Genomic DNA, 17,192 nt, shown 5'->3' with positions numbered 1-17,192 from the left:
AATAACAACAATATAAGCTTGACACTCGCTAAAAGAACTGAATGGTCAGCGACAAAGAGAAACCGCAGCACTACCTGACGAGTAATTCACGTTAGAGATTTGATTCTGAACTTCATTGCCGGCAGGAATGTCCTTCCAAGTTGCCAAAAATACTTTGCGGTCTGGATCAAAGACAAGAAAGAAATATTACAAAAATTAAAAATATGTCAATATGTCAGCAAAAACAACCACTGCCTGCAAGAAGACTCACTGTTGCGTCACAGGAACGAGCGGCGAAGAACGAATCGAGCGAAGCGATCTGGCGGGGTGCTCGCAGGCTAAAACAACCACTGATTATTTAGACTACGTTTAGTCCATGACGCAAAAGAAATCGCGAGAAAAAAATGGCCGCGCAAACTGTGGGGGTGAGGAGCGCGCGTCTCGTCCAAAGGATTTTACGCGGCCATTTTTTCCACGCGGTCTCGCTCGACGGGCTGACTATTACTTGAACGACACAGATATAAGAGGAAGCACAGGGGAAATAAATGACCGAACGAGGACACGCCCGCCCTTTTTTTTTTTCCAGACCAGTATTTAGAAGATCTAGAAAGATTCATCAAACCAGTGAATAATAAATAACCTTGATTTACCCTTGGAAGTGTTTATAGCGCAAAGGCTAAGGGGGCCGAGCAAACAACTGAAACAAATAATTTATTTTGAACATAACATTGGTAAAAAAATTCCAACTGGCCGGAGGCAAACCAGTTGGCTATTTACAAGCGTGGCCGAGGATTTGAACTCGGGGCTACCGAGAAACAAATCCAGATAGTGGTCAGAGTGGGACTTGAACCCGAGACCGCCGGATTGCGAGTCCGACGTGCTGACCACTCAGTCACGCCACCTCCAGATAAACGAAAAGATTGACCAACACAATAGATGTTTACCCATCTGGCCATCTTCTACAAAGAACACGTGATAAGGCACAGTGCAACTGAAGTAGAATATATCAACGTTGTTTTTGACTGCCACTTGAAGGTTGGTCAGCGGATCCATTCTCTGTACAGCGCCAGCTAAAATCATCAGAAATCAAATCAGAAACTTCTTATGTCTCAAACAGTCTACTCAGTCTACTCTCGCCATATTATTTTGTTTACCACTTGAGTTAGATGTTACGAAGACTCTGCAGGACTGCAAGCCATAAAATGTAAACCACTCAGCTGTGATTTATGAACCTAGTAAACGGCCTAGCTCGCTACGAGTTTGCCCGTAGTAGAGAAAATACGCTACTTGCCAGCTAATCAGAATTTATAGGAGCTCAGCTAGGGCATCATGAGTTATTTTGGCCACGTACAAAATTGCCTTTAAAATTGAAGGAAACCAAAAAATAATAGTTTACTAAGAAAGAAAAACACCAGAGATAATAATTAACCATGAAGGAACGACGATGGTTACGGATGAAGAAGATTACAACGGATTACAAAGGATGAACTTGAAAAAATTTTACGCTACATTTTTCAAGATGTGCAAACCGTGACGTAGCTTCTTTAAGAAAAGACCAGTGACAAAAAGACCCATTCATGGTTCACTAACTTGTCTGCACTTATGTGATGTTGCTACAGAAACATTCAACTACTCCGACAATTTTTTCTGGCCCTGCCAACCAATCGGAATGGAATAACTTCGCCGAGGTTGCTGTCAAATAATACATACTTGTCGAGAGAGGAAGGGAAGTTTCGGCTGCTGAGTTGGCAAGCAAAGGAGAAGGGATGTTCAACTGCACCGCTGGCGTCAGACCAAAACTAAAACACAAAAAACAAACACACCACTGTCATCCTAAACAAGTCCTATGTTTGGAATTCAGGCCTTAAATTCGAACAGTTCAAAGTGAACATGTTGGAATAGCAGGAGGTTACCTTACGCTCTGCTTTCTGTGGCATGAAATGACTAAGAGTATTGCAATTTGCCCTGGCTGTGAAGCCAGTCTATCTCAAATTATCAAAATAATTCTGATGTTCATTTGTACACCTGAGTGGAGAGCCACAAGGTGAGAGTTGAGTATCTTTCAGGGATTTCATCGACGTATTCAGTAGGAGGGTAACTGGTTTTAATAGGCTGGCAAAAGCATTTGATCTGAACTTCTTTGTGAGAAAAACTTTTCTCTAGATGGCCAAACTAGACGAGTCAAATCATCCTCACAACCGGCAAATCTGCTCAGTGCCTGGCACTTAATGAAATCCCTGGTATCACTCATGCCCAAGAACACAATGGAATCACCACAACCAAGGCTTAGACACGTATCACTTCTCCATAGTGTAACGCGCTAACCACTAACCCAGAGCTCAATGTCAGGGTTATGTAAAGTAAAGTAAGTAGTGGAGCGTGCTAACCATAGTGGAACGAGCTAACCACTAGCCCAGAGCTCAAGGTCAGGGTTATGTAAGCCAAATGATATATGCCTGCAACGCTGCTAATGATGACACTTTCTTCATAATTGTATTCTTCAAATAAGAGAATCGCTTTCGAACCTGTTCTTGTTGAATTGGATTGCAAACGATCCCATAGCTTGCATGGCCTTGTTGGTGAATGTCATGTCCATGTAAATTTGTCCCTGACGACGACAAAATGTCCCTGGAAAACAAAATCAGTTCAGTCAGAGTAATCAAAATCCTATTTCTTCAGACGTTGTCAATTCAATGTCAAATTGACCTGTAATAAGAATAAAGAAAACCGTCAATTGGAAGATTTATTGCCATACTGTCTTGATTCATCACAAAGTTCCAAGGTGAAGCCCACATTCAAGTCTAGTTGCCCCCTGCCCCCCCCCCACCCCCCCCCCAGCCCCCTCATGGCCCGGGTTGCTCAAAAGGTGGATAATGCTGTCCACTGGATAAATCACTATCCAGCAGATAGCGTGGTTTGTTTTGTTAACACTTATCCACTGGATAGCAATTTATCCGGTGGATAGCATTATCCAGCCTTTGAACAACTGGCCGGGTTATAGACAACATACATTTGACAACATACATTTGACAACATACATGATCAATGCAGTAGAGTTACATTTGTAAAACAGAAGCTGCAGCATTATTTGTATCGGCTTTACCTGAAATTTCCAGGCCTTTCCCTTTGGCAGCAGTAAGCCATACCTATGTAACAAATGCCACAGAACCAAAACAACATGTCACCCTTTAATCACATCAGTCAACCTGCCAGGAAGACTGCATGCACTAAACATGTTTAACATAAATACTGGTTTTGCCAGACTTTTGAGTGGGGATGCCATGGAATGTGCCACCAGTTGTTTCTCAGTATATGTACAAGCCTTAAGTAAGTGTGTATGCCACAAGTGACAAGTAGGATATTCCAAGGTATACCACTCAAAAGTGTGGCATAACTGTTTTTTTTTTATTGTATAGACACACGTGTTTTACTGGAAAATACACCACTTGTAAAATTCATACAAAACCACTTCCAGGACTCAAGTGGCATATTTTCCATATCCTCACTAGAGAAGATATCGATTACTTCACTAATACCATGTTTGACACTTAAACTGCAATTAAATTTCTTGGTGTATGGTACGACAGCTACACACAGGAGAGAACAGTTCTCTGTCAGACCTGTTTAGGTGCACAATACATCCCTCCAGAAATACCAGGTCCCCCTGACAAGCTGAAAAGATCACCCAGTCCTCCCATGGGACCAACAGGCTGAGAAGGGACTGGGCCTCCACCAAGCTAAAAAAGAATGGAAATAGGTCATAATCAGATTGTGCATTTTAGAGTAGTAAAGTAGTTTGCTTTTGCCATGGTTTTGAACTGTGCGGTTCCAGAAAATACTCATATGCCCCCCCCCCCCCCCCCCCCCCCGCCCAGAAGGGATTGGGATTTCCTGGAGGTTGAGGGTTCTGTGAGACCAAAAAATTTAAAGACATGTATGAAGCTTACCTGAAATTTCCACAGGCGTGGCAGGAAGGGTTTTAGAAAAAACCCTTTTGTGGGAGAGGAATATTTTCTGGAACTACACGTTACGGATCTACACTAAATCAGTTTGTCAAGCAATCAAGAGTAAAACCAACCATGACATGCTCTCAGGCTTTCCTGAACTTCATGTCATGTATTTGCTTGGACCTTTGATTAGATCACTGGATTCTCTGTCCTTTTTGATTAGCCAGGATGATTTGCTTAGGTTTTAAACTTGAAAAATAGCATAGCTATAGTTGCAGGCGAGGGTGAATTTCACTCCTTTGCTTCCAGAAGTTGTACAATAAATTAATCATTGTGTACTAGAAATGTTTTACCTGTAAACCACTGAGGTCTTCTCCCAGGAGATCCATAACACCTCCTCCTGTTGCTGGTGAAAACAAATGAGAAAACATGAATATCATAGGTGCAGACTCATTTGTAAATTTGTAAATTTGTAAATATGCGAATCATAATAAAATGTTGTCGTTGTTGTTTGTTACAGTTGAACCTCTACTAATGGCCACCTCTCTACGATGGCCACCTTTTCTTGTCCTAGCAGATAGTCCATATGTTCACTCTGATATTAACCTCTCCATCGCAGCCACCTCTCCATAATGGCCACGGCCACCAAAGCGCATCCCAAATGTCAAAATAACCTCTCCATAACAGCCAGTTAATCAACAACTGACAAATGGTGAATACAAAACTCCCATTTTTTTTATCACAATTTTTAGGTCACAAAACTTGATCTGAACCGTGCCTTATTAGTCTCCTTTTCTGTGTAGTTAATGTTTTTTTTCACTTATTTTCATTGTGTTATGTATTTAAATGCCACAACGAGCATTTTTTTCATAGTAAAAATGTTGCACCCAGTCAAAAAACAGGTGTAATATTACACCTCTACCTCCCCATAATGGCCATCTCTCTACAATGACCACTTTCCACTGTCCCCAAGGTGACCGTCGTAAAGAAGTTCAACTGTACTATCTGTTGTTGTTGATTGAGTGCTCAATTGCTGTGGTATACCTGCTGGCTGTACAGGTGGAGGGGCAGGCTGAGTGGGTCCTATGTCCATCAGCAAATCACCAAGGAGGGAGTCAGCCGCTGGCTGGGGTGGAGCCTGGGCTGTCACTGGAGCTGCCACTGGAGCTGCGACCGGAGCAGCCACTGGTTGTGAAGCTGGAGCAGCTTCCTCAGTCTCCGCACCTGAACAAGATGAATGCCCACGATGAAATGTGATTTACTCTAAGCCATGTTCACCACCAGTTCATGTACAAATTACATTCAAGCCTAGAATTTATCATAGTGCAAACAACATCCCAATTCCCCTCAAACTATCAACATTCTATCTTGAAGAAAGGGTTTGTACTACTCAGAGATAATGGAATTCCAATAGTATGGTACAACTTGAAAATGCAAAAATTCCTAATGTTTTAAAAAAAATTCATTTGGTTTTAGTAACACGACTATGAAATTCCTGTAGTTTTACAGAGGTTTCCCAGGATTTGCCACAGCAGAGCAAGCCTCTTTCCTTTTGATTCTTGAACACATTTTTTATTTCTATTTTTTTATTTTGACCTGGACACATAGCGTTGTACCTGGGGATGGCTCAGCTCTTGGTGGCAGGGTGAATCTCCTTGCAGCTGTTCGACCCTCCACAAATGAACTGGGTGGCTTGTGGTAGACAGATGCCAGTGTGGAGATGTTACAGATGAGTTCATCAAGCAGGGTGGGTTCCAGGAGGTCTGTCTCTTCAGAAATCAAGGGTTTTTCAGCCAGCACCACCTCCTAGTAAATCAATATTAAGAAACGCGAAACATTTTTAATGTTTTTGTCAAGTTATAGAAACACAAGTGGAAGTTTAAGAGAACAAGAAATGCTGTGGGAACCGATGTACCATAGACAAGGCTCTCTGTCACTAATGGCAAAACTACCTTGGAATCCCCATTTCTCCAACCTCATCCTAACTCATTCCAAAAGTCATTTCCCTTTTACGATTTGCTCCACTCAAACACTAATTTTACCTATGATTTCTCGAACACTAGATAACTTGAACCATTTCCTTGGAGGATCCAGAGATCACGATTGTTTATGTCTGTGCATCAAGATATTAGCAAAACTTAACAAGGAGCTGGAAGGTTTGATCATCACACCTTTGCTGCAACAGGGTCAGTGGAGAGCAATCGCCAGTAGATGTACCCCCTGTCCCTAAGATCTGGATTGTCACTGTCCTGTGTCGCTAGACTCAGGACCTGCTGAACCAGCTCCTGTGTGTCAGTCGGACGCTTCAAGAACAGCTTCACAATGGATGTCAACAGCTGCAGCTGAACCTAAATTTAGGCAATGAGTAATGTTCATTGTAATCAACAACTTGGTAACTAATTAACAAATAAAAAGCAAAACTATGTGTAACACTGTCATAAAACTTGATGGGAATTTGAGAACAGGAGAGAAACTAAGAAAAGATGAGTGAGCCGGGAGGTACTTTCTGCATTTCTCAGTGGTTTAAAAGAAATAATTATTAACTGCGACACAGTTTACTTTTTTTTCTTATCAGGCTTTTTGGCACTTCCATAGATAAATATTGTTAAATGAAAATAGTCAATGATTTTGCATTTTACACACAAAGTACACAAAGTGTACTTAATGCTTCTCTTTAACTGGATGTGGGTTTGAACTAGGGTGTATTTCTATAACTGTTTCCCATGTGTCCAGGTTTTAGTGTAAATAACCTGCTCACTACTATAATTATGTATGTTTGCTTTATATAAGTATTTGTGATGTTATTACTTAGCTCTTATTAACTGATCAGGAGGTCTGTATGAGAGAATCTTGACCGAGGTCGTGAGTACAGACCGTATGCAGTGAGGTCTGTACACACCACCGAGGTCAAGATTCTCCCATACAGACCGACTAAGCTCGGTTAATAAGATGTTTATTATATGTTGTTCTGACATTTTGCTTGCAAATGGCTATGAGCTGAATTTAATTCTGCCAAAGTTTGCTGGTCCTCTTTACTTTTTTTTCTTATCAGGCTTTTTGGCACTTCCATAGATAAATATTGTTAAATGAAAATAGTCAATGATTTTGCATTTTAGTTTGCAACTTTTTCGCTGCAAAACATCACCAGTCTAGATGCCGGTCTAGATGGGAAAATCTAGACCACTTTCGATATCGATTTCAGCCAATCAAATTTGTGAATTTGATGGTTCCCTGTCCTTGTGAGACAGAGCAACATAATAAATTGTTAGAGAACTTCATATGGGATCTATGCAAGACGTTTTCATACACTGATAAGATGTCATGATGTCGCAAGCTTTGAAATGACAAGCTTGCAGGTTAGAAATTTAAAAGTGAAAGCTAAAATGTGAGAACAAATGCTAGTATTCAAACCAGTGTATTCTTGAAAAATCTGGTTATTTATCCAAGTGGGAATCAAACTCCAGACCAGATAGTTTAGGATTAAAATAAACAGGAAATAGTTTTACTGGGCATGAGAAATCAGTTTCACTTTTTACCACAATTATGTGAACTATCCAATTTGCAACAGTCAGGTGAAATTCACAGTGCAATAAGAGTATAGACTATGCTTATTGCTGTTGCCTTTCACAAAATGCATACCTGGGAATTCTCATCTTGGAAACCCTCCAGAAAAGACTCCAACAACTCTGCAGCATTGTCAATTCGTTCAGCATATTCACCAATGATCCAAATCATTGATGCCCTAAATGAATAAATGAACCAAAATACTGTTAGAAGTAAAGTTATGTTACATAAGGCCCCCATGAGGTCCCTCCAACATTCCCTGTCCTGGGCGTTCTTTGCAGCCTCATTTTCAAGAGGCCAAAAAAGGAGTCCAAGATGGCAGGTATTTTAGGAATAAAAATGCTTAAATTCCCAGCACACCGCATAATGTCTTAGTTTCATGCCGACAGTTTAAAAGGGAACCAGCCACTCTCCAGTAGAATCCATGTAGGGTCAGTGGAAGAGAGGCAGGCCAAGGAACACCTGGTGATGGGAACTTGGAAAGGACATGAGAATAATCAGGTGTATACCTGGATGCAGCTGGAAAGGCTGACTCAGGACAGGGAAAGCTTGAGAGAAATTGGTAGTGGCCTGTGCTCCAGGAGGAGCAATGAGCAGTAAGAAGAGGATACATCACTCCCTGGGTTACAGAGTGGAAGGGAAGCCATCTTTGAGTCATAAAAGAGCAACAATAGCCCAATGTAAATGTGGCTAAGCCGATAATACATTAATACAGTCATGTCATTGCACCAAATTTAACTAATTCTCACCTTGCTTCTGGTTCATCTAATGAATCCAGATTTTCACACAATGTAGAAATGATGCTCTCATACTTGTTTGGATATTTCCTGAAAATATCCTAAATGAAGATGACAGCAAGTTAGTGGTCTCTCTTATGGGCCTAAACCCTAAGTTATCTAGTAGACACACATAACAACCTGTGTTAAAAGTAAACAAGTACAGACATATATATCCATACATAAACATAAACTTTGTACCTTGATAACTACAATAGCTTCTTGCACCACATAGTTCACTTTGGTCTGAATCAAGTCCAGAAGGGTGCTTACACAGCGTTCAGCAGATTGCTGCAAGAAAGATTGCGACAAGTCACCGTAGGTACAGTAAGCAGGAAAGGGAAATTGTCAAATCACTCACAAAATTGCATTATTGCCCCCTGGACTAAGATCTAATTTGGCATCTAAATTCAAATCCTTATTTCTCACCTCTACATCTTGAGCAAAAACTACTACTGTGACACACTTCAGGTCCTAACCCTTAGCATTTTATGGTCAACAAGGAAATTGTTTTTCACTTCACTTTTTTTTTTGCTACACCCTTCGAAATCATTTGCAACTCACGGCAAACAAATGAGAACAAAACTTGAACAGATCTTAAACTAATGATTATAAGAAAATATCATGTAAGTTGGACTTTGAAATTTCAAAGGTTTGGCAACAATCTGGCATCTGAAAAACTAGTTGACCGATAAGCTGAGGAATTCTTCAATACACATGTACATGACTCTGTTCACACACAAGTTAACAATTCGGTTTTGAAAAACTGACTACAAGTGGAACTTACCTCGACTTTAATGGCACAACGCCCAATTGCACGCACAGACTTCCTTACAAAATCAACATCAACTTCAGTGGCATACCTAGCATTGAAGAATTTTTGAATAGTTAACATTCAAGTAAAAGTGATGACCTTGTTTAATTTATTAGTGGCTCTTGGAGGCACAGAAGCCTAATGAATAAGGACTCCTGATTGAGCGATCTGGGTTAGAATCCCAGCTGTCATTCAATGTTGTGTTCTTGGACGAGAAACGACTCCCACATTGCCTCTGTGAACTGCAAGGGTAACCTGCCAGAATGCTGATGAATAACCTACAATAGACTAGCATAACATCCAGGAGTAGTAGCAATACTCCTGGCTGCTTTATGCTACGGAAACCAGAGTTAAGTGCTAAGAGTGATGAGCCAGTTAGGCTTACAGGCTTAGCACCTGGACCTCATGCTTGGTTGATAACCACCACCTATTTTAAATTGTACAAATAACCACTTCTTACTCTTTCAATTCTGCCAATACTTGTGCAATGTTCTGCTGATTTGCCAGTCGAATCATAATATCCAGCTTCTCAAGCTTGACGTAAATTGGATCATTGTACTTCACGAAGAACACTTTCATCTCATTCTTGAGGATGTCCGCCCTGAGAAAAAAAAAAAAAACAGTGTCAAACATAGGGAAAGGGAGTATAAACTTGAAAATATAATTTAATATTCGTAAAAGCTCCTCCATCTGCTATTCTTTAGATTTAATATAGTTGTAATATAAGTATGATTGTACAGAAAGATTTGTTTTATTTTATTGTAAAAACAGGCTTAGAATAAGTGTTGTAAGTGTAAGAAATGATTATTAAAAAATAAAATAAAATAAAATAAAAAATAAGGGAGAGGAGAAGGAGATTGGCTTGACATTCTAGGTACAGATGACAACTTTAGCATTAGCAGCAGACAGAACAGCTTAGTGGCAGCAGGCACAGATGGAATCACTTTTTTGGTTGTGATGATCAAAACTGAATTATCTTTAAATTTGTTTGTGTAACATGTCAGCAAAATCTCACATCACACATGCATCAATGACTACACTGTAGAGTATACCTCTTTTGTACAATCAAGTTTATGTTCCTTAGAGCAACATACTGGACTTCTGGTTCACTGGACAACAAAGTCACTGAAAAAAAGTAACACATGTTGTGAGGTACAGTGCATTGTCAACACTTGGTTTAACAAATGGAGAACCCAAATTCATATCAACTATATACCTTTGTAAAAACATAAAAATGTGAAAAATGTGAGAAATTAGAAACGCAAGACACATTCAAGCCTTTTGTAGTCTATAAAAAGAGCACTACATGTATGTACTCAATCACTCATGAAAGAAATATTTTTTTTAAATGACCTGTTTCGGGCATTATAAAGGTTCTACTCACCAAGTGGAGGTGATAGCTTCTTGACGAGGTTCTGAACATAAGGTGAAGATGGAGTCATAATTTCCATGTACTTCATGAGAACCTACAGTATCAGAGAATAATACACATTTATATACAGTACATTTATCCATGTAACCTGCACTTCAAAATAGATTAATCATGTAGTTTCTACCCTGTCAAACATGTACATGTAACATAATAGAGAGGTTTCAAAATGAAGAACATGGATTTCAAATACAGTGTATTCCCTTATTGTTGAAATAATTATAAAAGGCTAAAAGGGGAAAAATGTTGGCACCTCTCCCCCATTTTACTATGGTCAAGGCAAGAAAAACACATCTTCCTTCCCCTGATACACAAATTTGATGCCACTGGTGAACATAAAATTCTCGGAACTACCACTACATGAAATGTGTTAAACGCAATTTAACAAAGTTAACAACAAAAAAGCACCCGCTTTCCTGTAGTTGTCAGTGGTGTTTTGATATGTGCATGCACCAGGATTCCATGTGCTACCGGACTGAGACATGTTGGCAGCCTTCACAGTGATAGTGTTTACAGTGGGTATTGTTTTGCATGGGACCACGTCTTCAAGCATTCCCCCTCCCTTCCCTCCCTCTTTCCACTGTTAATTCAGTGTGACGGGTACCTGGCTCCCCTTCCGTGTGGGGGCTCATGGCTTGGTTTCCAGGATTTGCCAGCCATGGGAGCAGTCTTCATCTAGAAGCTGGCTGCCAATAGTGGAAGCTCCCGGATGTCTCAGGGACACAACCTCCATTTAGCGAATCGGATGCAGTTGTCAAATGGGTAATGAGAATTGCATGATGATGATACCAGACGAACCAGCGTCCTTACCTTTACAGCTGAGAGAACAACGGCAGCGTTGGCGTGAGATAACCTGGGTGTGACTCGTTCACAGATACTATATCAAAAGAGAAAGTGACAAATGAGAACCTTGCACATCACTGATAAAGAAGTAATCAGACAACATGAAACAAACCAGTAAAACACTTTGGCACAAGGCAAACATTTCCCTTAGTGTTTGCTACCTCTGTGCTTCTGTCAAGTCATGGACAGTCTAAAAGTGAAGCTCTTAACAGGTCCACTCTTGCAGAGTGTTTCCTTATTAAGTACAGTGTACAATACCTCTGAGCTTCTCGGTCATCTTTGGGGGTGTACTGTGCCAGGGAATCAAGAATAAAGATCTGGCCCCACCTACGAATGATAAAACAACAACCTAAGAATAAAATATTGACAACCAGTTTTTGTGGACTTTTTCTAGTTAAGAAAAGAAGCACAATTATAGACTGAACCACATGTAGCATTCAGCTAATCAAGGCAGATCAGTTATTGTCAGGATAATTACTATATAACAAAACAATACCAAACAACACAGAAAGAAAAAGAAAATATTTGCATTACTTTTAAATAAGTACTATGCTAGATAACTTAAACAATACAAGAGGTGTAAAGAATAACATTTAGGCATCAAAAATTTTCATCAAGTTGAGTAAAACCTCCATATCATGGGCAACAGTATTGTTAACACATTTTGAGCCCCATTTTCTGGTTTTTGAAACCCATTTCAGTCCTATTCCTATACTTCTACCTTGGCAAACAAAAAAACATTCATGAAAAAATTCAGAGGAAAAAATTTAGGGGGAGGGAGCATTGTGTTACTGGGGGGGTTAATGCTCCACTACCGGTACTCACTCAGTGCATTCATTAAGTGCTGTCAGTAGCTTATTTATTGTTTGCGAGTTGATTTCCATCATAGCAGCGGCAGTGGGTGACACATCACCGATCTCAGACAATGCTGCTACCGCATTTGCCACAACCTGAAGAACAAAAAAGGACAATGACAAAGCTTAAACAACTTTAACTGAGTTGTAAATTTTGTGTAAATTACCATAACATGACCACAATATGTGAAATATGCATTCATGCATGCATTTTTGCATATCTACAATCAACTTATGCTTGCGTAAGATCTCATGACCCGCCAGAAGCCAGTGCTTATCTGTAGCTTCAGTAGCACCAAATGACAAAAAGTATTTCAACTTCACGCAGGACAGCATTCAAGTACATTGTTGGGTTGACCTCCAGCATTTCATTTGCTGGTTTCCATTTTACAGTGAGACAATTGAAACATGAACACTTGACATTTTTGCTATTTTTTAGTGACTACAAGATGAGGGTTCTTTATATAAACAATAGTATTTAGCCTTTTTACACTGTAAGAAAGCTAATTTTATACATTCTATGAAGAGCCTGCATTCCATACTCATCAACAAAATGATAAAAAAAAATATCAATTATTCATGGGTCGGGTGTCCCTAATGTAAACCTGGAGAGCCACCATGCTTCCCACTTTGATTAAGCTGCACTGTAGAAAGCACAATTCTGAGAGGCAAAATCTAATATCTACACTAAAGGAAACCCAGCTGAGAAGAACCCATCAGTTTGAAGTGAAGATGATAATGATGATAACAGAACGACTATATTACAATGTCCTTTAAGCTTTAGTAGCACTAAAAATTCAACTAAGCCTTCAAAGCATTGTTTTCTTGTCGCTAGGCTATAGTTAACATTAATATCAACATTACCTTATCCTTGAAATGGAATTGTAATGAGTTAATCTTGTTTCAAACCTACCATAGGATTGGAATCAGACAAAAGGTCCTTCAAGGAGTCAAGGAAACCTTGATCTTCTACCAGTTGAGAGTTGATGTCGTGGAGTTTTGCGACACAGACTGCTGCGGTCTTGCGCACATAGGGATCCTCATCCTTCAGGCACTTGCGGAGGGGCTCGCACAGGTACTCTGTGATCTTATCAACACGTATGCAGCCCATGGTGCGTACAGCCAAAGCACGGATTAGTGGATTTGGATCTTCACAATCCTGGGTTATAAAACCAACAACATTTTACTTTTTAAAGGAATATTGAAATGATTTCAATGTTTAACACCTAACGTGACAGAATATATATCCTGAACGAAGGTATGAAGTTAGTCTCCTATACAGATTTCTCAATTTGAGACAAAAATCACCCCACCTTGACAAACGTATTGACCGCCATGATGGCCATGTCGGGCTGAGACTTGGCGTAGTTCATCAGGTACAAATACACCAACTTCTTCAACTCCAAGTTATCAGTTTGCATACAGTTCACAACATCAGGAAACAGCGAACTAAAAACGAAAATATGGTGGTCCATAAAGAGATGACTACATGTAAGTAAGGTGCGCATACAGGGTAATTCCTTCCTAAATGTCTCACGGCAGGATGTAAGCAATCTGAACAATAGCAAATAACTACTAAGGAAATAAATTTTGCCTTCAGCTGATGCTGCTGTCAGTTGATGAGATTCCAAACTTTCCGCAGTAACATTTAATACAAGAAATATCTGGTAAGTAGTTTGGGGAAGTGACACTGATCCATCTGCCACCATGCTACCTCACCTGACATCCTTTCCAACAGTCATACTGGCAATTACTTTCTTCACTGCTTCCTTCTTGCGATCTTTTTTATCACTGTTCAGCTCAGCCTTGAGCTCAAAAATCTCCCCTGAAAGATGAATGCAATGTGATAACTCCCTATGGAGAGGATGGTAAGGAGTGAAGGGGCTGGAAGACCATAGGAGGTAGTAGAGGAAAGACAGGAAGAAGACTTTGTGAGAAGACGAAATGTAAGGTAATCACTAACCTTTTTTGGTCGTTGTAAAGTACTTGGAATCAGTCATTATGCCTGTCATGAAAACTTGATTAGCATCTATTTTGTATAAAATACATGAAACTACATGTACATACACCTGCCAATCCCCAGAGTACAAAAGTCTGGAGACATCTAGAAAGGGCACCTTAGAATTCTTTTTGCAGTGAACCAAAATCCATGCTGGCCATCTTCACTTTGACTGATGTAAACAGCGTGCGGAAACCACGTCAACTTTCTACCATGTATTGTGCAATTTGATTGGTCAAGATTTCTGACCAATTACGATACTTGTTAAATATATATCAATTTGATTGTTCTGTTTTACATTTTCCGATCAAGAACAGCTCAAATAAGAGCACGAAATCCACTTCTTGTTTTTCTTGTTTTTTTGTGGCTTTCGCCGTGGTGCAGCCGCGTTACCCTGCGTAGCCCGCTTGAGACGGCTAAGTAGGTGTCCTTTAGAGCCCGTGATTGGAAGATTGAGGGCTTGTAAACGGAGTTTGAGGACTTCGCTGGAAAGCTTTGAGAGATCCTCTCCCGGGTTTGTGTTCAAAGCACGGCGTGAGCGGTGAGCCATGAAAAACAAATTTTTAACAATAGTATAGCAAGTGCTAACTGCGCTGTACAACAGAACACCAAAGTGAACTCTGAACAGTTTGTTTGAGCTTTTATAGCTAGACGCTTGTCTGCTGGGAAGGCCAGTAGAAAGAGCTGTACTACCGGACAGCTTAGCATTACACGTGTATACTCTTAGCCATGAATAGTGCTTTAATATTTTTGGCCAATGCTATCGATCGTTATAATATGCTAGAGGTAACAAAGCCATAATGTTTGAGCTAGAATACAATGTATCTCAGAGTCTGCTTGGCCTTGGGAGCTTGCCTACACAATAGCTTAATTGAAAACAACACCGCCATGAAAGGCTTACTGATTACGAGCGTCACGTTCCATTAACTATATTTTACTGACGTGACAGTAAAATTGCATAATATATATCAATTTGATTGTTCTGTTTTACATTTTCCGATCAAGAACAGCTCAAATAAGAGCACGAAATCCACTTCTTGTTTTATTTGCCTTTTTGAAATCTTGAAAATAATGCAATTAATGAAAAAATGTTGAAAAAAGCCATGGTAGGTATTTCTCTGGGGATTTGGTGTTCTGATCAGGAGACCAGGAGATCTGATGAAAAACTTGAAGACTCCGGGAAAAACTGGGAGAGTTGGCAGGTATGAAACTACACGTATTCAGTAGTTTAATATCTAACAGCTAGTAAAAATAAGTGATTGGAAAAAAGCAAAAAAACATGGACAGCAAGAAAGCCCGAAAGTGCCCTGAGCACCATTCTAGGGCTCTTCCCAAATAAAACAAAAAAGAGAAAAGAAAAGAAATAGAAAAACTCGGAGACAACAGGAAACGCTGCGGGTTTCCACAGCCTTTTCAAGTTCAACTTAGCTTGCACAAGCGTTTTCCTGTTGAGTGCCTATAGGCTGATAGTTGTTCGTGAAAATTTTATGTTCTAGAAAATTTTATTGTTTAGAATGGAAGAAAACTAGGTAGCTGAAGAGTGCATTCTAGCTATGTTCAATATTACAAAGCTTACACTAGTAGGCGGTGGTCGTTCTTGCATTACAAATATACCAATTTATATCGGGTAAGTCCACGAAAGATGTATCAGTTCTACTTTTTGTAGGGAACACAATAAGCTTACTATCCATTCTAAACATGAAGCAACAGTGGATCATTACACCAGCACAGTAGAAGAATATTAGAACTATTTCCTGGATTACAGAAGCTCAGTATTAATGCGTACAAACACCTTCAATAGTTCACGTAAACAGCGCACACATATGAAAAATATACGATCAAAAGCTCACATTACTATCATCCAACCTTGCTCGTTTGGAAATTAGGCAAAACTCACTTTAGCGATCCCGATGGAAACAGATTTGCTGTCGAGAAGCTGATCCTAAAAGATTAAGAATCCAAAATGGCGCCTCCTACCAATGTTGTTACTCGGCCCAGTCTTTGCTCTTCTTGACTATGGGTTTTGTCACGCATCGCGCGCAGGCGGGCAATGCGTGACAGCTCATGGCCGATCCGGGGGCAACTTCCATGTCAAAGAGCGGGAGACCAATACCTTCTGAAAGCAGTTTTATCCCTGAACAGTCTAGACCACCCTTGCACTACCTCCCTAGTAGTGGCTAGTAGCACCTCCTACCTTTTACATGCATCATGGGAGTTCCCCCCGGGAGTAAGTCTACCTGAGTTACCTCGTCTCACCTTTTAATGAAAAAATACATTGTTGACAGTTTCCTCACCGTCAGCTTTTTGTCAAATTACAACGTTTTCTCAATTTGACTCGAAAATGAGCTATTTCCGCTCCGCTTTCACACACTTTCGCACACTTGAAAGCATCAGGAGCCCATAAGATGAAAGCATTAAATCTAAGACTGAATAACTAAGTTGTTTAATTAGTATTGTCCGCCGTTGAACGCAAGAAATAAATCAGGGACTGATTGTCAATGAAAGAGCGAATTTGTCAAACTCAAGTGAGTAGATCTTGTGCTGGGGCGAGGGGGGCGGGGAGGCGCAAGAAGAGTCGATCTGATTCAACTGTCAGGCAGAATAAGAAACTTAACGGGCGTGATAACTGTATATAGGTTCAACTGAATCAGTCAGTAAATGTAGATGTCTGATGTAGAAAAATAAGAGTAAATGAAAAACCTGTTTGAACACCCGGTTGTGTGCGTAGTAAAAGACAGCTAAATATAGGAATAATATAAAAATGAGTTTCCGTTTACAGCGGTAAAAATTCGAGTGCAGTCCACTTCTGCTTGTTGTCCATGCTGTTTTGCGCATTTACCATTATGGTCGAGGTGCCATGATAACCGTATACCGTAAAGAAACCCAACCGGAAGTAAAAGAACCCTTAGGGAAGTTACTCTTAATACCCTAATACTGACATTTTTTGTTAATCCCGACTCGACGATTCTCGTCATTAGTATCTACAT

At 40.1% G+C, this 17,192-nt stretch overlaps 1 protein-coding gene across 3 annotated transcripts in view; it reads right to left on the bottom strand.

Moving 5' to 3' along the window:
- Positions 1–16,199, bottom strand: part of LOC110052064 (AP-1 complex subunit beta-1-like) — an 18,071-nt gene extending 1,872 nt beyond the window's left edge. Inside the window, exons 1-25 of one of the 3 annotated variants that reach the window (XM_089279409.1) lie at positions 16,072–16,199; positions 14,170–14,211; positions 13,926–14,031; positions 13,520–13,655; positions 13,120–13,365; positions 12,178–12,302; positions 11,611–11,679; positions 11,320–11,386; positions 10,465–10,546; positions 10,133–10,205; positions 9,541–9,681; positions 9,054–9,129; positions 8,468–8,557; positions 8,240–8,328; positions 7,566–7,668; positions 6,098–6,274; positions 5,543–5,732; positions 4,971–5,150; positions 4,280–4,332; positions 3,600–3,716; positions 3,083–3,125; positions 2,505–2,607; positions 1,690–1,778; positions 924–1,049; positions 75–161 (exon numbers count right to left, since the gene is read on the bottom strand). In XM_089279409.1, coding sequence (XP_089135535.1) covers positions 75–161; positions 924–1,049; positions 1,690–1,778; positions 2,505–2,607; positions 3,083–3,125; positions 3,600–3,716; positions 4,280–4,332; positions 4,971–5,150; positions 5,543–5,732; positions 6,098–6,274; positions 7,566–7,668; positions 8,240–8,328; positions 8,468–8,557; positions 9,054–9,129; positions 9,541–9,681; positions 10,133–10,205; positions 10,465–10,546; positions 11,320–11,386; positions 11,611–11,679; positions 12,178–12,302; positions 13,120–13,365; positions 13,520–13,655; positions 13,926–14,031; positions 14,170–14,206 — 2,605 coding nt within the window. In that variant the 5' untranslated portion in view covers positions 14,207–14,211; positions 16,072–16,199. Of the gene's footprint in view, positions 1–74; positions 162–923; positions 1,050–1,689; positions 1,779–2,504; positions 2,608–3,082; positions 3,126–3,599; positions 3,717–4,279; positions 4,333–4,970; positions 5,151–5,542; positions 5,733–6,097; positions 6,275–7,565; positions 7,669–8,239; positions 8,329–8,467; positions 8,558–9,053; positions 9,130–9,540; positions 9,682–10,132; positions 10,206–10,464; positions 10,547–11,319; positions 11,387–11,610; positions 11,680–12,177; positions 12,303–13,119; positions 13,366–13,519; positions 13,656–13,925; positions 14,032–14,169; positions 14,212–16,055 lie in introns of all 3 variants that reach the window. The other 2 variants (XM_089279407.1, XM_089279408.1) reach the window with 2 other exon arrangements.
- Between the last annotated feature and the right edge of the window lie 993 nt (positions 16,200–17,192).

The sequence above is a fragment of the Orbicella faveolata genome, unplaced genomic scaffold, assembly GCF_042242905.1.
Source record: "Orbicella faveolata isolate gen_17 unplaced genomic scaffold, um_ofav_v1 contig_47, whole genome shotgun sequence".
In the NCBI taxonomy this organism is placed as follows: domain Eukaryota; kingdom Metazoa; phylum Cnidaria; class Anthozoa; order Scleractinia; family Merulinidae; genus Orbicella; species Orbicella faveolata.
This window is presented reverse-complemented; position numbering and strand designations above follow the sequence as displayed.